This window comes from Arachis ipaensis, chromosome B7, assembly GCF_059453495.1.
Source record: "Arachis ipaensis isolate K30076 ecotype BB chromosome B7, ASM5945349v1, whole genome shotgun sequence".
Classification (NCBI taxonomy): domain Eukaryota; kingdom Viridiplantae; phylum Streptophyta; class Magnoliopsida; order Fabales; family Fabaceae; genus Arachis; species Arachis ipaensis.
Genome location: NC_142442.1, coordinates 72,291,973 through 72,319,539, shown reverse-complemented (window position 1 = coordinate 72,319,539; position 27,567 = coordinate 72,291,973). Strand labels below are relative to the sequence as shown.

The 27,567-nt window shown below is 38.9% G+C and overlaps 1 protein-coding gene and 2 non-coding genes across 3 annotated transcripts; 1 reads left to right on the top strand and 2 right to left on the bottom strand.

Annotated features, from left to right (window-relative positions):
- The first annotated feature begins 956 nt into the window (after window positions 1-956).
- LOC148552977 (small nucleolar RNA R71) lies at window positions 957-1,064 on the top strand. Its single transcript, XR_015893746.1, has one exon. It is a non-coding gene; the product is annotated as a small nucleolar RNA R71 (small nucleolar RNA).
- A 9,541-nt stretch (window positions 1,065-10,605) lies between these two features.
- Window positions 10,606-11,701, bottom strand: LOC107607268 (uncharacterized). The gene is made up of 2 exons (XM_016309240.1): window positions 11,601-11,701; window positions 10,606-11,092 (listed from the first exon to the last, which is right to left on the bottom strand). The coding sequence occupies exons 1-2, from the start codon at window positions 11,699-11,701 to the stop codon at window positions 10,606-10,608; spliced, it is 588 nt and encodes a 195-aa protein (XP_016164726.1).
- A 10,060-nt stretch (window positions 11,702-21,761) lies between these two features.
- On the bottom strand, window positions 21,762-21,869 carry LOC148552976 (small nucleolar RNA R71). Its single transcript, XR_015893524.1, has one exon. It is a non-coding gene; the product is annotated as a small nucleolar RNA R71 (small nucleolar RNA).
- Between the last annotated feature and the right edge of the window lie 5,698 nt (window positions 21,870-27,567).

Sequence of the window (27,567 nt, the reverse complement as noted above, 5' to 3'; positions counted from 1 at the left end):
TCAGAGGAAGAATACTCATCAGGGCTCATGAATGGAAGAAGTAAATTCAATGAAATCTCTATGGTCTCAGTGTGAGCCTCAGATTCCCATGGTTCCTCATTAGGGAACTCCTTGGAGGACAATGGACGTCTATTGAGGTCTTCCTCTGTGGAAATCACTGCGTTTCCCTCCTCTATGCATTCGACCATGTGGGACGTGTTTATGGCCTTGCATTCTCTTTTTGGGTTCTCTTCTGTATTGCTTGGGAGAGTACTAGGAGGGAGTTCAGTAACTTTCTTACTCAGCTGACCCACCTGTGCCTCCAAATTTCTAATGGAGGACCTTGTTTCAGTCATGAAACTTAGTGTGGTTTTAGATAGATCAGAGACTATGGCTGCTAAGCTAGAGAGACTCTGCTCAGAATTCTCTGTCTGTTGCTGAGAAGATGATGGAAAAGTTTTGCTATTGCTAAACCTATTTCTTCCACTATTATTGTTGTTGAAACCTTGTTGAGGCTTCTGTTTATCCTTCCATGAGAGATTTGGATGATTTCTCCATGAAGGATTATAGGTGTTTCCATAGAGTTCTCCCATGTAATTCACCTCTTCCATTGCTGGGTTCTCAGGATCATAAGCTTCTTCTTCAGATGAAGCTTCTTTGCTATTGCCTTTTGCTGCTTGCATTCCATACAGACTCTGAGAAATCATATCGACTTGTTGAGTCAATATTTTGTTCTAAGCCAATATGGCATTCAGAGTATCAATCTCAAGAACTCCTTTCTTATGATTTGTCCCATTATTCACAGGATTCCTTTCAGAAGTGTACATGAATTGGTTATTTGCAACCATTTCAATGAGTTCCTGAGCTTCTGCAGGCGCCTTCTTCAGATGAAGAGATCCTCCAGCAGAGTTGTCCAATGACATATTGGACAGTTCAGATAGACCATCATAGAAAATACCTATGATGCTCCATTCTGAAAGCATGTCAGAAGGACACCTTCTGATCAATTACTTGTATCTTTCCCAGGCTTCATAGAGGGATTCACCTTCCTTTTGTCTGAAGGTTTGGACTTCCACTCTAAGCTTGCTCAATTTTTGAGGTGGAAAGAATTTTGCCAAGAAGGTATTGACTAGCTTTTCCCAAGAGTTCAGGCTTTCTTTAGGTTATGAATCCAACCATGTTCTAGCTTTATCTCTTATGCTCTTCCCTTTAGCTCTGTCTACAGACTTACGCTCTTCTCTTTTTCTGTAAGAGACAGAGCTAGGACATGGTTGGACTCACAACCTAAAGAAAGCCTGAACTCTTGGGAAAAGCTAGTCAATGTCTTCTTGGCAAAGTTCTTTCCACCTCAAAAATTGAGTAAGCTTAGAGTGAAAGTCCAAACCTTCAGACAGAAGGAAGGTGAATCCCTCTATGAAGCTTGGGAAAGATACAACTAATTGATCAGAAGGTGTCCTTCTGACATGCTTTCTGAATGGAGCATCATAGGTATCTTCTATGATGGTCTGTCTGAACTGTCTAAGATGTCATTGGACAGTTCTGCTAGAGGATCTCTTCATCTGAAGAAGACGACTGCAGAAGCTCAGGAACTCATTGAGATGGTTGTAAATAACTAATTCATGTACACTTCTGAAAGGAATCTTGTGAATAATGGGACAAATTAGAAGAAAGGAGTTCTTGAGATTGATACTCTGAATGCCATATTGGCTCAGAATAAAATATTGACTCAGCAAGTCAATATGATTTCTCAGAATCTGTCTGGCATGCAAGCAGCAACAGGTAGTACCAAAGAAGCTTCATCTAAAGAAGAAGCTTATGATCCTGAGAATCCAGCAATGGAAGAGGTGAATTACATGGGAGAACCCTATGGAAACACCTATAATCCTTCATGGAGAAGTAATCCAAATCTCTCATGGAAGGATCAACAGAGGCCCCAACAAGGCTTCAACAACAGTAATGGTGGAAGAAATAGGTTTAGCAATAGCAAGCCTTTTCCATCATCTTCTCAGCAACAGACAAAGAATTCTAAGCAGAACTACTCTGACTTAGCAACTGTAGTTTCTGATCTAATTAAGACCACTCAGAGTTTCATGACTGAAACAAGGTCCTCTATTAGAAATTTGGAGGCACAAGTGGGTCAGCTGAGTAAGAAAGTTACTGAACTCCCTCCTAGTACTCACCCAAGCAATACAGAAGAGAACCCAAAGAGAGAATGCAAGGCCATAAACACGTCCCACATGGCCGAATGCATAGAGGAGGGAAATGCAGTGATTTCCACTTAAGAAGACCTCAATGGACATCCACTAGCCTCCAAGGAGTTCCCTAATGAGGAACCATGGGAATCTGAGGCTCATACAGAGACCATAGAGATTCCATTGAATCTACTTCTACCATTCATGAGCTCTAATGAGTATTCTTTCTCTGAAGAGGATGAAGTTGTTACTGAAGAGCAAGTTGCCAAGTACCTTGGAGCAATCATGAAGCTAAATGCCAAGTTATTTGGTAATGAGACTTGGGAGGATGAACCCCCCTTGCTCACCAAAGAACTAGATGACTTGACTAGGCAGAGATTACCTCAGAAGAGACCGGATCCTGGAAAGTTCTCAATACCTTGTACCATAGGCACCATGACCTTTGAGAAGGCTCTGTCTGACCTAGGGTCAAGCATAAACCTCATCCCTCTCTCTGTAATGGAGAAGCTAGGGATCTTTGAGGTAGAAGCTGCAAGAATCTCACTAGAGATGGCAGACAATTCAAGAAAACAGGTTTATGGACTTGTAGAAGATGTCTTGGTAAAGGTTGAAGACCACTACATCCCTGCTGATTTTATAATCCTAGACACTGGGAAGTGTATGGATGAATCCATCATCCTTGGCAGACCCTTCCTAGCCACAGCAAAAGCTGTGATTGATGTTGACAGAGGAGAATTGGTCCGTCAAGTGAATGAGGACTCCCTTGTGTTTAAGGCTCAAGGATCTCCCTCTGTAACCATGGAGAGGAAGCATGAAAAGCTTCTCTCAATGCAGAGTCAAATAGAGCCCCCATATTTAAACTCTAAGTTTGGTGTTGGGAGGCTATCATCATGCTCTGAGTATCTGTGAGGCTCCATGAGAGCCCACTGTCAAGCTATTGACATTAAAGAAGTGCTTGTTGGGAGGCAACCCAATATTATTTAATTATATCTATTTATTTTCCATTGTTATTTTATGTTTTCTGTAGTTTGATGATCATGTGAAGTCACAAAAATAACTGAAAAAGCAAAAATAGAATGAAAAATAGTATTAAAAATAGCACACCCTGGAGGAGAAGCTTACTGGCGTTTAAACGCCAGTAAGGGTAGCAGAATGGGCATTAAGCGCCCAGTCTGGCACAATTCTAGGCATTTAACGCCAGAAATGGACACCAAGCTGGCGTTTAATGCCAGAAAAAGGCAAGAGCTGGCGTTTAACGCCAGAAAGGGGAGAAAAGCTGGCATTAAACGCCAGAAATGGGCAGCAACCTGGCTTTTAACGCCAAGATTGGCACAGGAAGGGGTGTTTACTTGCCAATATGGTGCAGGGATGAGAAATCCTTGACACCTCAGGATCTATGAATCCTACAGGATCCTCACCTACCTCATCTCTCTCTCTCTTCTTCACACCTTCCCATTACACCCTTCTCCCCTTCACCAATCACCTGAATACCTCTTCCCCAAAAACCACTCACCTATCAAATCCTACCCTCTTCTCCATAATCTCTTCACCAATCCACATCCATCCACTATAAAACCCCACTACCTCACCTTTCAAATTCAAACCACTTTCCCTCCCAAACCCACCCATACATGGCTGAACCCTACCCCTCTCTCCACTCCTATATAAACCCATCTTCACTCCTTCATTTTCACAAATCATACATACTACTTACCCCTTGGCCGAATCATTAAACCCCCCTCTGTCTCCTCTATTTCTTCTTTTTCTACCCTCTTCTTTTATCTTTTGCTCGAGGACGAGCAAACCTTCTAAGTTTGGTGTGGTAAAAGCTAAAGCTTTTTGTTTTTCTATAACTAATTATGGCACCTAAGGTCGGAGAAACCTCTAGAAAGAGGAAAGGGAAGGCAAAAGCTTCCACCTCCGAGTCATGGGAGATGGAGAGATTCATCTCAAGGGTGCATCAAGACCACTTCTATGAAGTTGTGGCCAAGAAGAATGGATCTTAATGGTTCAAGAGTTCTATGCCAATGCATAGATCACCAAGAACCATGATGAAAGTGTAAACTTGGATCCAAAGAATTGGCTTACAATGGTCCGGGGGAAATGCTTAGATTTCAGTCCGAAAAATGTAAGGTTAGCATTCAACTTGCCCATGATGCAAGGAGATGTATACCCCTACACTAGAAGGGTCAACTTTGATCAAAGGTTAGACCAAGTCCTCATAGACATTTGTGAAGAGGGCGCTCAATGGAAGAGAGATTCAAGAGGGAAGCTGGTTCAACAAAGAAGGCATGACCTCAAGCCTGTGGCTAGAGGATGGTTGGAGTTCATCCAACGCTCAATCATTCCCACTAGCAATCAGTCTGAAGTTACTATAGACCGGGCTATCATGATCCATAGCATCATGATTGGAGAGGAAGTAGACGTTCATGAGGTTATATCCCTAGAACTCTATAAGGTGGTGGACAAGTCCTCTACTTTGGCAAGGTTAGCCTTCCCTCATCTAATTTGTCACATCTGCAATTCAGCTGGAATTGACATAGAGGAAGACATCCTCATTGATAAGGACAAGCCCATCACTAAAAAAAGGATGGAGAAAATAAGAGAGCCCACTCATGAACCACACCAAGAGCATGAGGAAATCCCTCATCATGAGATTCCTGAGATGCCTCAAGGGATGCATTTTCCTCCACTAAACTATTGGGAGCAAATCAACACCTCCCTAGGAGAATTAAGTTCCAATATGGGACAACTAAGGGTGGAGCACCAAGAGCATTCCATCCTCCTCCATGAAATTAAAGAAGACCAAAGAGTCATGAGGGAGGAGCAACAAAGGCAAGGAAGAGACATTGAGGAGCTCAAGGACTCCATAAGATCTTCAAGAGGAGGAACAAGCCGCCATCACTAAGGTGGACCCGTTCTTTAATTTCCTTGTTCTTATTTTTCTGTTTTTCAAAAATTATGCTTTATGTTTTATTTATGTTTGTGTCGCATTACATGATCACTAATGTCTTAGTGTCTATGCCTTAAAGCTATGAATGTCCTATGAATCCATCACCTTTCTTAAATAAAAAGTGTTTTAATTGCAAAAAGAAAAAGAAGCACATGAATTTCGAATTTTAAAATAGTTTAATTATTTTGATGTGGTGGCAATACTTTTTGTTTTTCTGAATGAATGATTGAACAGTGCATATTTTTGAATTTGTTGTCTATGAATGTTAAAATTGTTGGCTCTTGAAAGAAGATGGAAAAGGAGAAATGTTATTTGATAATATAAAAAATCATAAAAATTGATTCTTGAAGCAATAAAAAGCAGTGAAAAGCTTGCGAAAAAAAATGGCGAAAAAAAAAGAGAAGAAAAGAAAAAAAGAAAGAAAAAGAAGAAAGCAAGCAGAAAAAGCCAATAGCCCTTTAAACCAAAAGGCAAGGGTAAAATAAAAAAGATCCAAGGCTTTGAGCATCAGTGGATAGGAGGGCCCACATGAATAAAATCCTGGCCTAAGCGGGTAAACCAAGCTGTCCCTCACCATGTGCTTGTGGCGTGAAGGTGTCAAGTGAAAACTTGAGACTGAGCGATTAAAGTCGTGGTCCAAAGCAATAAGAGTGTGCTTAAGAGCTCTGGACACCTCTAATTGGGGACTCTAGCAAAGCTGAGTCACAATCTGAAAAGGTTCACCCAGTTATGTGTCTGTGGCATTTATGTATCCGGTGGTAATACTTGAAAACAAAATGCTTAGGGTCACGGCCAAGACTCATAAAGTAACTGTGTTCAAGAATCAACATACTAAACTAGGAGAATCAATAACACTATCTAAATTCTGAGTTCCTATAGATGCCAATCATTCTAAACTTCAAAGGATAAAGTGAGATGCCAAAACTATTCGGAAGCAAAAAGCTAATAGCCCTGCTCATCTAATTAAGACTGATCTTCATAGATGTTTTTGGCATTCATTGTATATTCTGTTCTTTTTATCCTATTTGATTTTCAGTTGCTTGGGGACAAGCAACAATTTAAGTTTGGTGTTGTGATGAGCGGATAATTTATACGCTTTTTGGCATTGTTTTTAGTGTGTTTTTAATATATTTTAGTTACTTTTTATTATATTTTTATTAGTTTTTAAATAAAAATCACATTTCTGGACTTTACTATGAGTTTGTGTGTTTTTTTGTGATTTCAGGTATTTTCTGGCTGAAATTGAGGGACTTGAGCAAAAATCTGATTCAGAGGCTGAAAAAGGACTGCAGATGCTGTTGGATTCTGACCTCCCTGCACTCAAAGTGGATTTTCTGGAGCTACAGAAGCCCAAATGGCGCGATCTCAATTGCGTTGGAAAGTAGACATCCTGGGCTTTCCAGCAATATGTAATAGTTCATACTTTGCCCGAGATTTGATCGCCCAAACCGGCGTTCCAAGTTAGCATAAAAATTCTGTCGTCAAAACGCCAGAACTGGCATAAAAGCTGAAGTTAAACGCCCAAACTGGCAAAAAAACTGGCGTTTAACTCCAAGAAAAGTCTCTACATGTGAAAGCTTCAATGCTCAGCCCAAGCACACACTAAGTGGTCCCGGAAGAAGATTTCTGCATTAATTACCTATTTCTGTAAACCCTAGGCTACTAGTTTTCTATAAATAGGACCTTTTGCTATATACTTTCAGATATCTTTGGAACTTATATGTTCATGTTTGAGGCTGGCCTCATGGACATGCCTAGACCCTTTTGTTCTTACGTATTTTCAACGGTGGAGTTTCTACACACCATAGATTAAGGTGTGAAGCTCTGCTGTTCCTCATGAATTAATGCAAAGTATTATTATTTTTCTATTCAATTCAAGCCTATTTCTTCTCTAAGATATACACTCGTTCTTCAACCTGACGAATGTGATGATTCGTGATACTCATTATCATTCTCACCTATGAACGCGTGCCTGACAACCACTTCCGTTCTACTTGTAATAGCTTGAGTGCGTATCTCTTAGCCTCCTGGTTCATGACGCATGGTTGCCTCGCCTGACAATCGAGCCTTCCATTCTGTGAGATCAGAGTCTTCGTGGTATAGGCTAGAATTATTGGCAGCATTCCTGAGATCCGGAAAGTCTAAACCTTATCTGTGGTATTCCGAGTAGGATCTGGGAAGGGATGACTGTGACGAGCTTCAAACTCGCGAGTGTTGGGCGTAGTGACAGACGCAAAAGGATCAATGGATCCTATTCCAACATGATCGAGAACCGACAAATGATTAGCCGTGCGGTGACAGCGCATTTGGACCATTTTCACTGAGAGGACGGGAGGTAGCCATTGACAACGGTGAAACCCAACATAAGCTTGCCATCGAAAGGAGTATGAATGATTGGAAGAAGACAATAGGAAAGCAGAGGTTTAAAAGGAACAAAGCATCTTCATACGCTTATCTGAAATTCTCACCAATGAATTACATAAGTATCTCTATCTTATTTTATGTTTTATTCATATTTCAATTATCTTAAACTCCATAACCATTTGAATCCGCCTGACTGGGATTTACAAGATGACCATAGCTTGCTTCAAGCCGACAATCTCCGTGGAATCGACCCTTACTCACGTAAGGTTTATTACTTGGATGACCCAGTGCACTTGCTGGTTAGTTGTGCAGAGTTGTGACAAAGAGTTGAGATTACAATTGTGCGTACCAAGTTGTTGACACCATTGATGATCAGAATTTCGTGCACTAACAAGCTAAATTCATTAATATTGTGAAGATAACATGCAACATTTTCTTTCTCAAATAAAAGTGCTAGCAACATAGAATGGTCATAGTAAAACTCTTAATGCAAGAAGAAATTAACATATGAAGAGACTACTAGATAAACTAAATGCTTCTTAATGGGACTTAACCACCTTTGTTTTATCATGCTATTGCTCCCATCATGGCATTGGTGCTTTTTTCTTGCTGAAGCAACCTTGGAAGTGTTGCAATCATTCCTTCTTGAAGACCCTTCTTGTCCTTGAGTCTCTGGTGTCTTCCAAAAGCCAAGCCTCCTCATGAATGCTCTTTCATCTTCCTTGTACTGTTCCAGGATCTCTTCTTGTCATACCCTTAATGCATCTATCCCTTGTTCAAATGTTGGAATGTTTGGTTTTAGGGTTGCTATTGTGGAGAACAAGTAATTTAGCTTTGCTTGTGTATTGACATCATATTGCCTCCTTTGAATTCTTCTAGCTTCATAGAGTGCTCTAAATTCAGCAAGATTCCTTTGTTGTACCATTTGTTGTTCCAAGATTTGGTTGAGGCTTCCATGCATTTGGTCCCAGTTGAAGTGCTTCTGCTGCTCCATGAGCTGATTTAAGTCTCCTTGCATCTGGTTTATGCTTCCTTGAATCTGCTCCCAGTTGAGGCTTTTTTGACTTGGCATTTGAACATTTGGTTCTTCTTGTTGTGGTGGCCGTGGTATGTGTTGTGGGGCTTGTATGTTGGCTCTGTGGGTTCTTGCTCTTTGTAGTGGATTGACTGCCACTACCTTCTCTATCTTCTTGGCAGTGATTAGGCGATCTTCTTCCAGCAGTGCTTCATTATCATTGGTCTCTACCCCAGCTTCATTGCACAGACGTTGAATGATGCTAGGGAAGGCCAATCTTGTGTTGTCCTTGGTGCTTGTGACTACCCTTTGGATATTGCCAGCAATGAGTTCTCTAACATTCACTTCCTCACGTCTCATGATGCTGTAAATGAGTACAGCCCTTTCTAAGGTCACTTCTGAGGTGTTGGAGGTGGGATTGAGTGATTTTCCTATGAAATCTAGCCAGCCTCTTGCTTGTGGGCAAAGATCTCTCCTCCTTAGTTTATTTGGCCTCCCATTTGCATCATTTATCCATTCAGTGTTGATAACACAGATTTTATTGATGATGTCCTCAAAACCAGGATCATCTCTCTTCACCCTTTCTTTGAAGCTGTTGGTGGTTCTTGTCCTTCTTACTTCAAAGGTTCTATCCAAGTTAGCAGGGCTATAATCAATGACTTTTCCTCTCACATAACTTTGATAGGTGAGTGGTTATCCCAGGGGTTGAGACGCATTTGCATAGAACTCCCTTACTATGCTTATGACCACCTTCCTTGTTGGATTGCATAGAACTGTCCACCCCATTCTATTGATTTTCACATTTATCTCCTTGTGCTCATCCCTTCCTAGTTGAAAGTCCACCTCTAGAATGATTTGTCTCTCTCTTACCCACCCATGGAATTAGTTATGGTGGAAGAGTGAACAAAATTTGTGCTCATCATAACCTTGTGCACTAGCTGATGCTTGCTCTTTTGTCTTTCTTTTCTTTGAGCTTGAAGATTTTAAAGCTTTGGGTGGTGCCATTGGTAAATGGTGAAGAGAAGAATAATGAAAAGAAAAAGAATTTTGCTTACCAACACCAAACTTAGGACTTGCTTGCCCCGAGCAAGAAGAAAGAGAAGAATGAAGGTAAGAAGAAGTGTGAAAAAATAGAGCGAAGAGGGGGAGGGAAGTGTGTTGAAAAGAAAAAGGGGGAGCTCTTTTCATAGAAGGTTGAAAGGGTGAGAAGAAACGGATAGGGGGGTCTCATAATGCTGCGTTTGAGGTTTCCCAAGGGTGAGTTTGAATTGAAGTTTGGCGCCCAGCGTGGGAAAAAGCGCCCCTTGAAAGTGGTTCAGCTTTTTGCATTCAAAGTGTGAGTTCCCAAGTGTACTTACACTTGATTCACATGACTTGATGAGAGAGAAGATTCGTCAATGTCTTGTGAGGGCTACTTTCACCTGAAAATGCAAAATTTTTCATATTAATGACAAGAAAATTGTTTCAACTTCTTCTTTCCTAATTAATTAGTATTTAGTTTGGGTGTCTCTTGGACACCAAACTTAGTTTCTTTGCATCTTGTAACTGGTACTAATAATTAAAAATTGATTGCATACATTATGAGTATAAAATAATTTTTCATTCCATTCCACTTTCACTCTATGTGTATGCAATCAATTTCTTGCTCCTTCATCTCACCATGATATTCGATGGATTGAGACACCAATCTAACTAGGTTCCTCCTTTATCAAAAGTAAAAATTTGAGAGGTTTGCTTCTCATGTTAGTGGCCACACTAAACTTAATTTTTGTGACCTACTCTTAAGATAATCTAAGTTGCAAGGTGGGTTAAAATTAATTGGAACAGTGGCCACACCAAACTTAATTTCTCAACATCTCCTTGAATCATTAAAGAACTACACACAATTGATTCATGAATGTATGAGGGGGGAATTTGTAAGCAACCATCTCTACACTATGAAGTAATCCACAATTTATTCTTAGAGACTAAAGATTACCCAAAAATGAAACTTAAACAATTAACACTAAAAGTCTAGAAAACAGTAAAAAAAGGATATGGTTGTTGGGGTGCCTCCCAACTAGCGCTTCTTTAACGTCACTAGCTTGACGGTTCTTCCATGCTTAGCTGAGGTTATAGTTCACCCTGTGCTCCTCCATTGATTCCCCTAGATAATGCTTAAGCCTATGACTATTGACAGTGAAGGTCCTTTGTGAATTCTCCTCTATGAGTTCCACATGACTATATGGTGAGACCTTAGTGATTGTGAAAGGTCCTGACCATCTTGATTTCAACTTTCCTGGGAAGAGTTTGAGTCTTGAGTTGTAGAGGAGGACTATTTGTCCTTCTGCAAAGTTCCTTTGTGCTAGCCTTTGATCTTGCCATTTCTTTGTTTTATCTTTGTAAATCTTTGCATTTTCATAGGCTTGAATCCTAAATTCCTCCAGTTCATTCAGTTGTAGTTTTCTTCTTCCCCCAGCAGCTTGTTTGTCAAAATTCAGCACTTTAAGAGCCCAAAATGCTTTATGCTCAAGTTCTACAGGCAGATGACAAGCCTTTCCATACACTAATTTATATGGAGACATACCAATTGGGGTTTTAAAAGCTGTTCTATAAGCCCATAAAGCATAATCTAATTTCTTTGAGCAATCTTTTCTTAAGGCCCCAACAGTCTTCTCAAGAATCCTCTTGAGCTTCCTATTTGAAATTTTTGCTTGTCCATTGGTTTGTGGGTGGTAAGGTGTAGCTACCTTATGCTTGACTCCATATTTGAGGAGGAGAGTCTCCAGTTATTTATTGCAGAAGTGACTCCCTCCATCACTTATGAGAGCACTTGGCACCCCAAACCTGCTAAATATATTCGAGTAAACTACCATTTCTATCCACAAAAGTTGAAAACACTGACATATCTACCCATAGAAGATGAAAATTACCATTTGTATCCATAAAAAATAGTTTTTGCAAGCAAAATTATCCAAACCTTAAAAAATTAAATAAAATTCCTAAACTGCTCTTCTCTCCACCACTATCATCTTCTCCCTCTTTCCTTTCTCTCTCTCTCTCTCTCTCTCTCTCAATGTTCTCAGCCACCCAATTCCAACATCAACTACATACTAACATCTCACCCTCCCCCTCAACCGTCATCCTAACCCCTTTTTCTGCACACTCCCCTATCGGTGTCAATCGCGACTCAAAAGTACCACCATCACCATCAGCCATCACTACCGTTAACTTCACCACCTGAATGGATTAGGTTTTCTCTGCACATACTCAAAGGTTGCGACTTTTTCAAGGGTTGATCGAAAACACTAATCAACAAGGTTAAAATCTATGACTCTAACCCTGAAATCCTCCAAGCTTTCTCTAACACCGCCATTGACCTCAACGACACAGGTACGGTGGCGCAAACGCTGACGGAGCATTTGAGTGGTTGCGCCAAGTGAGGATCGTCGATGGAGCCCATGGAGGTGCACTTGCATTTGAGGGTGGAGTTCCAGTGGTTCTTAATGGCTTTGTCAGTTTTGCCAGAGAGGAGTCGGGCTATGGTGGCCCACTTGTTGCCAAACCGAGCGTGAGCTCTAATTATGGTGTCGTCCTCTTGGGGGTGAAGGCCTGGTGCTCCACCTACAGGGAGAGCTGGTTGCACCATCGGAGCCTGCAAAAAATGGGTTGGTTCATGAACCTGTAATAAAGAGCAAAGCAAAAGGAAATCAGGGGAGAGGTAGATATAACAACGGTAGGGATCAGGCAACAACGGTGGTGGTTCTACGACACAGAAAGAGGTGAAGAGGGTTAGCTATGACGGTGATAAGGTAGCGTGAAGAGGAGGATCTCTGACACAGTAGGCTCTGGTTCGAGGCCGATGGTGATAGTGGCGAGGAGAAGCTGGCGCGGTGCTCCTGGGCTCGACGTAGGTCTGTACGTTGCTGGCGGAGAAGGGGGTGAACAGTGATGAGGAGGGTGATACGGTGGTATGTGGTTGATGTTGGAATTGGGTGACTGAGAATATTGAGAGAGAAAGAGAAAAGAGGGACGAGATGATAGTGGTAGAGAGAAGGGTAGTTTAGGAATTTTATTTAATTTTTTAGAGTTTGGATAATTTTGCTTGCAAAAACTATTTTTTATGGATACAAATGGTAATTTTTATTTTCTATGGGTAGATATATCAGCGTTTTCATCTTTCGTGGATAGAAATGGTAGTTTACTCAATATATTCTTTCTCAAGAAATTGATTACCACTTTATTGTCATTGGTTGAAGTTGCAATAGCCTTTACCCATTTGGATACATAGTCTATTACCACTAATATGTAGCTATTTGAGTATGAGGATGGGAAAGGTCCCATAAAGTCAATTCCCCATACATCAAATAACTCTAATTCCATGATGAACTTTTGTGGCATTTCGTTCCTCTTGGGTAGGTTTCCAGCTCTCTGGCACACATTGCACCTCTTCACCAACTCTCTTGCATCTTTGAAGATGGTAGGTCAAAAAAATCCACACTGTAACACCTATGTTGCAGTCCTTTCTCCTCCAAAGTGTCTTCCATAGGTAGATCCATAGCAATGCCAAAGGACTTCTTGTCCTTCTTCATATGAAATGCACCTTCTCAATATTCCATCAGAACATCTTTTAAAGAGATATGGTTCATCCCATATGAAGTGTTTGGCATCATTAATGAGCTTTCTTCTTGAGTGCTTGTTGGTATTAGGTGGTAGCTCTCCAATGGCCTTGAAGTTGGCAATGTCCGCAAACCATGGTGCCTCTTGAAGCATCATTAATTATTCTTCTGGGAAGCTTTCATTTACACTAGATGTGTAATCTTTATTGTCTACACATGGAATCCTTGAAAGGTGGTCTGCTACTTTGTTTTCTACTCCACTTTTATCCTTGATTTCAATGTTGAATTCCTGGAGTAGTAGGATCCATATGATTAACCTTGGCAAGGACTCTTGCTTAGTTAGTAAGTATTTTAGTGCTGCATTGTCAGCAATGACAACTACTTTAGAACCAATGAGGTAAGATCTGAATTTTTCAAAAGCAAAGACAATAGCTAAAAGTTCTTTTTCTGCGGTAGTGTAGTTCTTTTGTACTTCATTGAGTGAAATGGAACTAGCAGAAGATAAATTGCAGTGAATTAAAAGTGCAGAAGAAGTAAATTGGTTGAATCTTAAAGCAAGAAAATAAAAAAGCTTAAACTTAAATTGCAAGAAAGGTAAATGACTGAAGCTTAAAGTGCAAGGAATTTAAATTGTTGAATATAAATTGTAAGGGAACTTAAATTGCATGAAGAATAAAAGGATTTGGGTGCTGGGAATTAAAACAGAACTGAAAAATGTGAAGTACAGTAAACTAAAGAGCTCTTAGATGAGGAAATTCAGAAACAGATCAATTCAGTACCAAAATAGAAATGTAAAAGTGCAGAAGAATCAAAACAGCAAGAAGACTTAGATCAATTCTGAAATCCTAAACAGAAATTAACAATTTCAATGAAATAGTAAAAACAGAAAGAAATCCAAGAGCTCAATTGCTCTCTCGATCAAAACAGAAAAGAAATTACAGAGGAAAGAAGATGAAACAGAAAAGAAAAGAAAACCGAGATCTGATTTCCAATTCTCAAATTAAAAAAGGAAAATTTAAAAGAGAGCTCTCTATTCTACTCCTACTCCTACTGCTCTCTATTAGAGCTTGCCTCTCTTTATGAAATAAAATTGATACCTTTATATAGGCTTTACAAAATGAAAATGTAATTGAAATTGAAAACAAATTCAAATGAAATTCCTAATCTAGCTTTTTCTTGTGCCTTTGAGTCATGTTAATGGGCTTTGCTTGCTTTGGATTTGAATGAGAGTGGATCTGGATGCATTTGGTGGCTTGGGTCTCCTCCCAGTGGAGCGTTAAGTTCACTTTGTGAACTCCACGTTCACTTTGCTTGCATGCTTCCTCACATGCTTAATTTTTCTCCACTAGTGTTCACTTAGTGAACGTCAAGTTCACTTCTTGAGCGCTCTGCTTGGTGCCAATTTCACTAGCCAGCGTTCTCTTTGTCAATGCTGAATTCACTTTTTGAGCGCTGCACCTTGGGTGAGCACTCTTCCTTGTTGAAAGTCACAAAAACGTTGAGAAAGTGAATGCTACGTTTGCTTCTTTGAACTCTAGCCAAGTGTATTTTTTGTCTTAAAGATGCCTATCACTTGTACTTTAATTTCATGCCAAATATAGATTTTTATATATCGTTGGAAAGCTCTGAATGTCAGCTTTCCAACGCAACTAGAAGAGCATCAATTGAACATCTATAGCTCAAGTTATGGTCCTTTGAAGAAGGCCTGGTCATGCTGTTTTGGTGGCCGAAAATGTTCAATTAGTGAACGCCACGTTCACTTAGTGAACGCTACTTTGGAGGCCAAAGTTAGTGCCAGCTTCTGAAGCCTAAACTTAATGTTCACCCAATACTATTATATATCGTTAGAAAGCTCTGGATGTCTACTTTCCAATACATTTGAGAGCGCATCATTTAGAGCTTTATAGCTCAAGTTATCCCCCTTGGAAGGTGAAGAGGTCAGCTGGCCTTACTGCAGGTTGATATTATGTTCATCTTTGCACTTTCGGGGTAAGTTTTCTCCCTCAGATTTAGTGTCCACCATGCAGTGCCATATATGCTTGGAAAGCTCTAGATTCCTACTTTCCAATTCCACTAAAATCACCTCATTTTGGAGCTTTGTAGCTCGAGTTATTCTTGTTGGTGTGTGAAGAGGTCAGTGTTGCAAATCCTCTTTGCTCCTTTTGAGCTTAATTGAGCTTACTTTGTGCTTCTTTGCTTCTTTTTTTACTTATTTCCTACAAATTTTATCAAATCAAAAGATCAAATAAATATACCATTTAAGCACAAAAGCATTCAATATTTAAGCACTAATCATCAATTTCTTGTATGAAAAATGCATAGAAAAACATGACATGATGACATGTCATCACAACACCAAACTTAAACCTTGCTTGTCCCCAAGCAAGAAAAGAATCATGCAGCACATTTTGACAAAATAAGGTGAGAAGAATAGCAAGTTAATGTTCATGGTAGGCTAGTTTTCTATGCATGCTACAATCACAAAAGAAATGTAAGTGATTGATGCTTCTATCTAGCTCATTTTATGAAATCTTTTCCTTATGTTTCTTCCTTGAAACAAGCTTTTAATTTTCTTATTAGCTTCTCCCTTTGGGTGCTTTACCCCATGAGTTGATAACAAAGCTACGATTCTAAATGCTTTGTTTTCAAGTATTACCACTTGATACATAAGCACCACAAGCATTGAATTAGAGGACTTCATTAAGCTCATTTGTTTCTTTTCTTGACTCTCTAATCATTGATGCTCAGAACCTTGAGCTTTGAGGGAGTGCTTTTGCACTTGAGCCTAGCCTTGACTCTAAGTGTTTTGTTTTCAAGCTTTTTTGCCTGATACATAAACACCACAAGTACTTAACAATTGAATTGTCATTGGTACTCAGAGCCCTCAGCTTTCTCATTCTTTCCCTTTTTCTTTCCTTGCCTTAATTGCAATTGCTTCTTCAAGGTTTTCATGATTTCAAAAATTTCATAAAATGTCCTAGATGAAAACTTCAATTAAATACATTCAAATGCAATTAGCAACAATTAATCATTCTAGCCTTCCAATACTTGTATGCACATGCTAAGTTCTTCTTTAATTCCTTTGTTTGTTTATGATCATGATACTTCACTGCTTTGAACTTCAAAACCCAAGTTGTTAGTCATAATGACATAGCAACATGTTACAAATCAAAATTCAGGCTATGCTTATTCATACACACAAGTAAACAGAGAAGATAAAGACAATCATGCAATTTAAAGTGTTGGAAACAAATGAGAGGAAAAGGAACTTTACAACCTTGTAATTCATCTTCTCTATTGTTGTCATTTTCCTCCCATTCTTTTCCTTCCCCTACCAATTTCAGAATGCTTGCTCATCCTCAAGCAATAATTAGAACATTAGTGATGGGGCTAAGATAGATCATGAGTGTCTTACACAATGAAATGTTAGTAGTACATGTGTTTTAAGCAAGCAAAATTAAAGATAACCATGAAGGCACAGAGAAACAGAGACATTGTGATTGCAAAATTAAGAGGGTGTGCATGATACATTGCATAAAGTATGAGTGGCACACCAAACTTAGTGTGACACTTTCACTTGGACTTGATGCAAGTATCCAGTAAAGATTGGAAGCAAATTTTGTTTCATAGCAACACCAAACTTAGAATGCAACCATATGTCAATTTATTTGAACTAAAACTAAACAAATGAAATTGTTATATGTTAAGTACAGTCACCAAGCCAAGAATCTGTCATGAATAAGGATCTCTTGGTGATGTATTAACAAAAATAGTTAATAAAAGAAAGCATTAAAAACAAGGAAATGACTAAAACAAAGAGAAAACTAAAATTGTCCAACTAAAAAAAAATAACACTGCAAAGGGCATTATGATTATGCAGACAAGTGGTGTTGCTGAATAAATTGCATAGAAAATAAGTGGCATACCAAACTTAGAATCTTAGTGTGACACTTTCATTTTTGATTTGATGCAATCATCCAGAAGAATTTGAAAATAATTTGTTGCAGGGCAACACCAAACTTAGAATGTAATCATATGCCAATTTATTGAAATTTAAACAAAGCAGAGAAAGAAAATAAACAAAGCAGACAGAGAGAGTAAACAAAGCAAAGAAATGAAATGTTACCTACAGTTGGGTTGCCTCCCAACAAGCGCTCTTTTAGTGTCATTAGCTTGACATGTTATTCTTCACTTTCTTCCTCTTCTTCCAGTTTGTTAAGAGGAATGACCTCAAGGGGGGAGAAGATTCAGCTATTGTCCCCTGTCTTGGTCTCTCCTCAGCAAGCTTCCTTTTATTAATGGCTTGATTAAGCTTGCTGGCTGGATCAGGGGTAGGATTGGTGCTTTTGTTAGTTGCCTTCACTTCTTGGATATCAATACTTGGTGGTTGTGTGATGGTTGGAGTGTTTTCTCCATGAAGAGCCTTTTGAATTGGTGGTTCAATGAGCCCTTCCTCTATGCACTTCTCTGCTTCAATTGAATGTGAATCTCCTTGAGTGTCTTCCTCCATTTCTTCTTCATGATTTTCCATTAAGTCCTTTGGGAGGGAATATTCATGTTCCATTGTCACTTCAATTAGCCTCTGTGAATATGGAATCCTTGGCTCATATACCTCCACAACTTCATCCTTCATTGCAATTTCATTTGACACATGGACCTTTTGTTCTTGTTTTTCCACTTCCTCCCACAAATTGGTCTTCATCCTCACTGTTTGATAATTCTAAGTTTCTCCTTATTTTCTCTAAATGCCCATCCATCTTCTTGAGTAGGAGTTCTTGCCTTTCCAGAATTGTTCTTGTCTTTCAAAAAATTCTCTGGACTTTTGAAGGAGATCCTCTGTTAGCTCAAGAGATGGGGGTTGAGAGAAATTTTGTGGGCATGGATGTGTTGTGGTGATGTTTTGAGTGGCATGGAATGAATTTTGTGAATTGTGGAATGAATTTTGTGCTTGGTATGGATCATGGAGGAAACTTTGTGTTGAGGCATCATCAAGTGATGAAGAATTTTCAAATGAGAAACTGGGAAGTGAGGGTGGACAGTTTTCCATGAATGAATTGAAGGTTTGCTCAAGTGATGATGGCTCTTGATAAGTGGAGTATGAACTGTCAAATGCTTTCTGGTTTTGATCCTTGATGAGCGGATAATTTATACCCTTTTTGGCATTGTTTTTACATAGTTTTTAATATGTTTTAGCTACTTTTTATTATATTTTTATTAGTATTTATGAAAAATTCACATTTCTGGAATTTACTATGAGTTTGTATATTTTTCTGTAATTTCAGGTATTTTCTAGCTGAAATTGAGGGACTTGAGCAAAAATCTTATTCAGAGGCTGAAAAAGGACTACAGATGCTGTTGGATTCTGACCCTCATGCACTCGAAGTGGATTTTCTGGAGCTACAGAAGCCCAATTGGCGCGCTCTCAATTGCGTTGGAAAGTATACATCCTGGGCTTTCCAGAATTATATAATAGTCCATACTTTGCTCGAGATTTGATGGCTCAAATTGGCGTTCAAAGATAGCCTAAAACATCTTGCCGTAAAACGCCCAAACTAGCACTAGAATTGGAGTTAAACGCCCAAACTGGCACCAAAGCTGGCGTTTAACTCCACGAACAGCCTATGCATTAAAAAGCTTCAATGCTCAGCCCAATCACACACCAAGTGGGCTCTAAAAGTGGATTTCTGCACTATCTGCACTTAGTTACTCATTTTCTGTAACCCTAGGCTACTAGTCTAGTATAAAAACTACTTTTAGAGATTTATTTTAGGTCTTTTGTGAATCTTATGCTATCATAGACCATTGTTCATGTTTTGGGGGGCTGGCCATACGGCCATGCCTAGACCTTTTTCACTTATGTATTTTCTACGGTGGAGTTTCTAAACCCCATAGATTAATGCAATTAATACTGTTTTTCTATTCAATTCATGCCTACTTCTCCAAGATATACTCTCATACTTAATTCAGTTAAGTCAGAATGAAGGGATGACCCGTGACAATCACCCAATCTTCGTTACCCGCTTAGCTAGGATCGCGTGCCTGATAACCACAAAGCGGTCTACATGATGTTCAACGTAGTCATTGGACGACAGCCGGAGTATATTCTCTTGGGTCCCTAATCAACGATTCACATCGTCTCTCCTGACAACAGAGCATCTGAATCTGAGGTTAGAACCTTCGTGGTATAGGCTAGAACCATTAGCAGCATTCCTGAGATCCAGAAAGTCTAAACCTTGTCTGTGGTATTCCGAGTAGGATCTGGGAAGGGATGGCTGTGACAAGCTTCAAACATGCGAATGTTGGGCGCAGTGACAGTGTGCAAAAGGACAATGGTCCTATTCCGACGCTAGCGAGAACCGACAGATGATTAGCCGTGCGGTGACAGCGCATATGGATTTGTTTTCATCCGAGAGGATCATACAGCTTGCCATGGAAGGAGGTAACGCATGGTTGGAAGAAGGCAATAGGAAAGGAGAGGTTCAGAAGCAACAAAGCATCTCCATACGCTTATCTGAAATTCCCACCATTGAATTACATAAGTAACTTTATTTTATTTTATGTTTTATTTATAGTTTAATTAGCAAAACCTCATAACCAATTTAATCCGCCTGACTGAGATTTACAAGGATGACCATAGCTTGCTTCAAGTCAACAATCTCCGTGGGATCGACCCTTACTCACGTAAGGTTTATTACTTGGACGACCCAATGCACTTGCTGGTCAGCTGCACGGAGTTGTGAAGAAATGTTGAGATCACAATTTCGCGTACCAAGTTTTTGGCGCCGTTGCCGGGGATTGTTCGAGTTTGGACAACTGACGGTTCATCTTGTTGCTCAGATTAGGTAATTTTATTTTATGTTTAAGCATTCTATTTTTAATTTTATTTTCGAAAAATAATTCGAAAAAATAAATATTAAAAATTTAATAAAATCATAAAAACAAAAAATTTTGTGTTTCTTGTTTGAGTCTTGTATCAAGTTTTAAGTTAGGTGTCTTGCATGTTTTTCTTTTCTTAAAAATTTTCAAAAACATGTTCTTGGTGTTCATCATGATCTTCAAAGTGTTCTTGGTGTTCGTCTTGACATTCAAAGTGTTCTTGCATGCATTAGCTGTTTTGATTTTAATTTCTTATGTCTTGTGTCTGTTTGATGTTTTTCTCTTTCCTTATTAATTTCAAAAATAAAAAAATATCTTTCCCTTTATTTTGCTCATAATTTTCAAAATTTTGAATTGATTTGGTCAAAAAATTTTAAAATTTAGTTGTTTCTTGTTAGTCAAGTCAATTTCAAATTAAAAATTCTATCTTTTTCAAATCTTTTTCAAAAATCAAATCTTTTTCATTTTTTTTAATTATTTTCAAAAAATTTTCAAAATCAATTTTCAAAATCTTTTTCTTAATTTTGTTTCATATTTTCGAAATTAATACTAACATTTAATATTTTGATTCAAAAATCTCAAGTTGTTACTTGCCTATTAAGAAAGGTTTAATCTTTAAATTCTAAAAATCATATCTTTTAGTTTCTTGTTAGTCAAGTAATCAACTTTAATTTTCAAAATCAAATCTTTTTAATTTCCTTTTCAAATCTTTTTCAAAATAGATTTCAATCATATCTTTTTCAAAACTTAATTTCAAATCTTTTTCTAACTTCTATCTTTTCAAAATTGATTTTCAAATCTTTTTCAATTAACTACTTGACTTTTTCTTTGTTTTACTATTTCTTATCTTTTTCAAAACGACCTAACTACCTTTCTCTCTCTTATTTTCGAAAATCATTAACCTCTTTTTCAAAATTCTTTTTAATTAACTAATTATTTTAAATTCTAATTTTATTTTATTTTCCTTCTTAAATTCGAATTCTAACCAATAATTAAAATAAAAGCAAAAATATTTTTCTTTTCTTTTAAATTAATATTCGAATTTCTCCTCTTTCTCATCCCTTTCTATTTATTTATTTATTTACTAATACTTCTCTTCTTCTTATAATTAAGAACCCTCTCCCTTTCTCTGTGTTCGATTATCCCTTCTTCATTCTATTTCTTCTATTCTTCTACTCACATAAAAGAATCTCTATACTATGACATAGAGGATTCCTATTCCTTTCTGTTCTCTTCTTTTTCATATGAGTAGGAGCAAGGATAAGAACATTCTTGTTGAAGCTGATTCAGAACCTAAAAGGACTCTAAAGAGGAAGCTAAGAGAAGCTAAAGGACAACACTCTGGAGAGGACCTGACAGAATTTTTCGAAAAAGAAGAAAAGATGGTCGAACCCAATAACAATGGTGGAGATGCAAGGAAGATGCTTGGTGACTTTATTGCACCCTCTTCTGACTTCTGTGGAAGGAGTATCTCAATTCCTATAATTGGAGCAAACAACTTTGAGCTCATGCCTCAATTAGTTTCTCTAATGCAGCAGAATTGCAAGTTTTATGGACTTCTATTGGAAGATTCTCATCTGTTTTTAGCTGAATTCTTGCAAGTCTGTGATACTGTTAAGACCAATGGGGTTAATTATGAGGTCTACAGACTTATGCTTTTCCCCTTTGCTGTAAGAGACAGAGCTAGGACATGGTTGGACTTACAACCTAAAGATAGCCTAAACTCTTGGGAAAAGCTGGTCAATGCTTTCTTGGCCAAATTTTTTCCACCTTAAAAGTTGAGTAAGCTTAGAGTGGAAGTCTAAACCTTCAGACAGAAGGAAGGTGAATCCCTCTATGAAGCTTGGGAAAGATACAAGAAATTGATCAGAAGGTATCCTTCTTACATGTTTTCAGAATGGAGTATTATATGTATATTCTATGATGGTCTGTCTGAATTGTCCAAGATGTCATTAGACCACTCTGCTGAAGGATCTCTTCATCTGAAGAAGACACCTGCAGAAGCCCAGGAACTCATTGAAATGGTTACAAATAACCAGTTCATGTACACTTCTGAAAGGAATCCTGTGAATAATGGGATAACTTAGAAGAAAGGAGTTCTGGAGATTGATACTCTGAATGCCATATTGGCTCAGAATAAAATATTGACTCAGCAAGTCAATATGATTTCTCAGAGTCTGATTGGAATGCAAGCTGCTTCCTACAGTACTAAAGAAGCTTCCTCTGAAGAAGAAGCTTATGATCCCGAGAATCCTGGAATGGAAGAGGTGAATTACATAGGAGAATCCTATGGAAACACCTACAATCCTTCATGGAGGAATCATCCTAATCTCTCATGGAAGGATCAACAAAAGCCTAATCAAGGCTTTAATAATAATAATGGTGGGAGAGCACGGTTTGGCAATAACAAACCTTTTCTATTATCTTCTCAGCAACAGACAGAGAATTCTAAGCAGAGTCACTCTGACTTAGCAACTGTAGTCTCTGATCTATCTAAGACCACTCTTAGTTTCATGATTGAAGCAAGGTCCTCTATTAGAAATTTGGAGGCACAAGTGGGTCAGCTGAGTAAAAGAGTTACTGAACTCCCTCCTAGTACTCTCCCAAGCAATACAGAAGAAAATCCAAAGAGAGTGTGCAAGGCCATCCATACGTCCAACATGGCCGAACCTGTAGAGGAGGGAAAGGCAGTGATTTCCAGTGAGGAAGACCTCAATGGACGTCCACTGGACTCCAAGGAGTTCCCTAATAAGGAACCAAAGGAATCTGAGGCTCATATAGAGACCATAGAGATTCCACTGAACTTACTATTGCCATTCATGAGCTCTGATGAGTGTTCTTCCTCTGAAGAGGATGAAGATATTATTGAAGAGCAAGTTGCTTAATATCTAGGAGAAATCATGAAGCTGAATGCCAAGTTAATTGGTAATGAGACTTGGGAGGATGAACCCCCATTGCTCATCAATGAACTAAATGATCTGGTTCAACTGAAATTACCTCAGAAGAAACAGGATCCTGGAAAGTTCTTAATACCTTGTACCATAGGCACCATGACCTTTGAGAAGGCTCTATGTGACCTGGGGTCAGGGATAAACCTCATGCCCCCTCTCTATAATGGAGAAACTAGAGATCTTTGAGGTACAAGCTACTAAAATCTCACTAGAGATGGTAGACAATTTAAGGAAATAGGCTTATGGACTTGTACAGGATGTCTTAGTGAAGGTTGAAGGCTATTACATCCCTGCTGACTTCATAATCCTAGACACTGGGAAGGATGAAGATGATTCCATCATCCTTGGAAGACCCTTCCTAGCCATAGCAAGAACTGTGATTGATGTGGACAGGGGAGAGTTAGTCCTACAATTGAATAAGGACTACCTTGTGTTTAAGGCTCAAGGATCTTCTTCTGTAACCATGGAAAGGAAGCATGAAAAGCTTCGCTCAATACAGAGTCAAACAGAGCCCCTAAACTTAACTTCTAAGTTTGGTGTTGGGAGGTTATCATCAAGCTTTGAGTCTCTGTGAAGCTCTCTAAGAGCTCACTGTCAAGCTATTGACATTAAAGAAGCGCTTGTTGGGAGGCAACCCAATGTTATTTAATTATATTTATTTATTTTCCATTGTTATTTTATGTTTTCTTTAGGTTGATGATCACGTGAAGTCACAAAAACAAATGAAAAATCAAAAACAGAATGAAAAACAGCATCAAAAATAGCACACCCTGGAGGACAGGCTTACTGGCATTTAAACGCTAGTAAGGATAGCAGAATGGGCATTTAACGCCCAGCCTGGCAGCATTTTGGATGTTAAATGCCAGAATGGGCAGCACTCTGGGCGTTTAATGCCAGAAAGGGCTGTCTGGCATCTGGCTGGCGTTAAACGCCAGAAATGGGTATCTGGCTAGCGTTTAACACCAGAAATGGGCAGCAGAGTGGGGTTTAATGCCAGAAAAGGTAGCAGAGCTGGCGTTAAATGCCAGAATTGGCACATAATAGGCGTTTGAATGCCAGAATGGTGCAGGGAGCAGAATTCCTTGACACCTCAGGATCTGTAGACCCCACAGAATCCTCACCTACCCCACCTCTTCTTTTCTCCTCTTCACACCTTTCCATAACACTATTCCCCCAATACCCTTGACTAATCCCATCAATAACTCTTCCCCAAATACCCTTCACCTATCAAATCATACCCTCTTCTCCATAATCTCTTTACCACTCACATCCATCATTCATAAATTCCCACCTACCTCACCATTAAAATTTAAACCATTTTCCTCCCAAACCCACCCACCCATAACCGAATTCCCTCTCTCCCCTACCCTATAAATACCCCTTCCTCACTACTATTATTTTCACACATCACAAACTCTTCCTTCCCCCTTGGCCGAACCACTCACCTCCCTCTATCTCCTCCATTTTTTCTTCTTCTACTCCTTTCTTTCTTCTTTTGCTCGAGGACGAGGAAACCTTTTAAGTTTGGTGTGGAAAAGGCTAAGATTTTTTTTGTTTTTTCTTAACCATCAATGGCACCTAAGGCTGGAGAAACCTCTAGAAAGAGAAAAGGAAAGGTAGTTGCTTCCAACTCTGAGTCGTGGGAGATGGAGAGATTCATCTCAAAAGCACATCACTAGAAAGAGGATGGAGCAAACAAGAGAGCCCACTCATGGACCTCAACAAGAGCATGAGGAAATTCCTCATCAAGAAATCCCTAAGATACCTCAAGGGATGCACTTTCCTCCACAAAACTATTGGGAGCAAATCAACACCTCCTTAGGAGAATTGAGTTCCAACATGGGGAAACTAAGGATGGAGCACTAAGAGCACTCCATTATCCTCAATGAAATCAGAGAAGACCAAAGAGTCATGAGGGAGGAGCAACAAAGGAAAGGAAGAGACATAGAGGAGCTCAAGCACTCCATAAGATCTTCAAGAGGAAGAACTAGCCGCCATCACTAAGGTGGACCCATTCTTTAATTTCCTTATTTTTATTTTTCTGTTTTTCGAAAATTATGCTTTATGTTTGTCTTTTTTACATGATCATTAGTGTCTAGTGTCTATGTCTTAAAGCTATGAAGGTCCTATGAATCCATCACCTTTCTTAAATGAAAAATGTTTTAATTGCAAAAGAACAAGAAATGCATGATTTTGAATTCTATGTCGAAATTAGTTCAATTATTTTGATGTGGTGGCAATACTTTTTATTCTCTGAATGAATGCTTGAACAGTGTATATTTTTGAATTTGTTATTTATGAATGTTAAAATTGTTGGCTCTTGAAAGAATAAAGAAAAAGGAGAAATGTTATTTGATAATCTGAAAAATCATAAAATTGATTCTTGAAGCAAGAAAAAGTAGTGAATAGACAAAGCTTGCGAAAAAATATGACAAAAAAGGGGCAAAAAATAAAAGAAAAAGAAAGAAAGAAAAAGAAAAAGCAAGCAAAAAAAGCTAATAACCCTTTAAACCAAAAGGCAAGGGTAAAAAGGATCCAAGGCTTTGAGCATTAATGGATAGGAGGGCCCACAGGAATAAAATCCTGGCCTAAGTGGCTAAACCAAGCTGTCCCTAACCATTTGGTTGTGGTGTGAAGGTGTCAAGTAAAAAGCTTGAGACTGAGCGGCTAAACTCGTGGTCCAAAACAAAAAGAGTGTACTTAAGAGCTCTGGACACCTCTAACTGGGGACTCTAGCAAAGCTGAGTCACAATCCGAAAAGGTTCACCCAGTTATGCGTTTGTGGCATTTATGTATCCGGTGGTAATATTGGAAAATAAAATGCTTAGGGTCACGGCCAAGACTCATAAAGTAGCTGTGTTCAAGAATCAACATACTGAACTAGGAGAATCAATAACACTATCTAAATTCTGAGTTCCTATAGATACAATCATTCTGAACTTTAAAGGATAAAGTGAGATGCAAACACTGTTCAGAAGAAAAAAGGCTACAAGTCCCGCTAAACTAATTGAAAGTAATCTTCATTGATAAGTTTGGAATTTACTGTATTTTCTCTTCTTTTTATCCTATTTTGTTTTTAGTTGCTTGGGGACAAGCAACAATTTAAGTTTGGTGTTGTGATGAGCGGATAATTTATACCCTTTTTGGCATTGTTTTTACATAGTTTTTAGTATGTTTTAGCTACTTTTTATTATATTTTTATTAGTATTTATGCAAAATTGACATTTCTGGACTTTACCATGAGTTTGTGTGTTTTTCTATAATTTCAGATATTTTCTGGCTGAAATTGAGGGACTTGAGCAAAAATCTTATTCAGAGGCTGAAAAAGGACTGCAGATGCTGTTGGATTCTGACCCTCATGCACTCGAAGTGGATTTTCTAGAGTTACAGAAGCCCAATTGGCGCACTCTCAATTGCGTTGGAAAGTAGACATCCTGGGCTTTTCAGAAATATTAATAGTCTATACTTTTTCTGAGATTTGATGGCGCAAATTGGCGTTCAAAGTCAGCCTAAAACATCTTGGCGTAAAACGCCCAAACTGGCACCAGAATTGGAGTTAAACGCTCATACTGGCACCAAAGCTGGCATTTAACTCCAATAACAGCCTATGTATGAAAAAGCTTCAATGCTCAGCCCAAGCACTCACCAAGTGGGCCCCGAAAGTGGATTGGTACACTATCTGCACTTAGTTACTCATTTTTTGTAACCCTAGGCTACTAGTCTAGTATAAAAACTACTTTTAGAGATTTATTTTAGGTCTTTTGTGAATCTTATGCTATCATAGACCATTGTTCACGTTTTGGGGGGCTGGCCATACGGCCATGCCTAGACCTTTTTCACTTATGTATTTTCTTCGGTAGAGTTTCTACACCCCATAGATTAAGGTGTGGAGCTCTGTTGTTCTTCATAAATTAATGCAACTACTACTGTTTTTCTATTCAATTCACGCCTACTTCTTCTCCAAGATATACTCTCGTACTTAATTCAGTTAAGTCAGAATGAAGGGGTGACCCGTGACAATCACCCAATCTTCGTTACTCGCTTAGCCAGTATCGCGTGCCTGACAACCACAAAGCAGTCTGCATGATGTTCAACATAGTCATTGGACGACAGCTGGAGTATATTCTCTTGGGTCACTAATCAACGATTCACATCATCTCTCCTGACAGCAGAGCATCTGAATCTGAGATTAGAACCTTCGTGTTATAGGCTAGAACCATTAGAAGCATTCCTGAGATCCGGAAAGTCTAAACCTTGTCTGTGGTATTCCGAGTAGGATCTGGGAAGGGATGGCTGTGACGAGCTTCAAACTTGCGAATGTTGGGCGCAGTGACAGTGTGCAAAAGGACAATGGTCCTATTCTGACGCTAGCGAGAACCGACAGATGATTAGCCGTGCGGTGACAGCGCATATGAATTTGTTTTCATCCGAGAGGATCATACAGCTTGCCATGGAAGGAGGTAACGCATGGTTGGAAGAAGGCAATAGAAAAGTAGAGGTTCAGAAGCAACAAAGCATCTCCATATGCTTATCTGAAATTCCCACCATTGAATTACATAAGTAACTTTATTTTATTTTATGTTTTATTTATATTTTAATTAGCAAAACCTCATAACCAATTTAATCCGCCTGATTGAGA

Bases quoted from the DNA above. Each gene is read 5' to 3' on its own strand.
- LOC107607268 (XM_016309240.1), bottom strand. From the start codon at position 11,701: ATGGCTGATGGTGATGGTGGTACTTTTGAGTCGCGATTGACACCGATA. The intron at 11,093-11,600 runs GTTAGTATGTAG...ATGGGCTTATAG, and splicing joins GTTGAGGGGGAGGGTGAGAT to AACAGCTTTTAAAACCCCAA.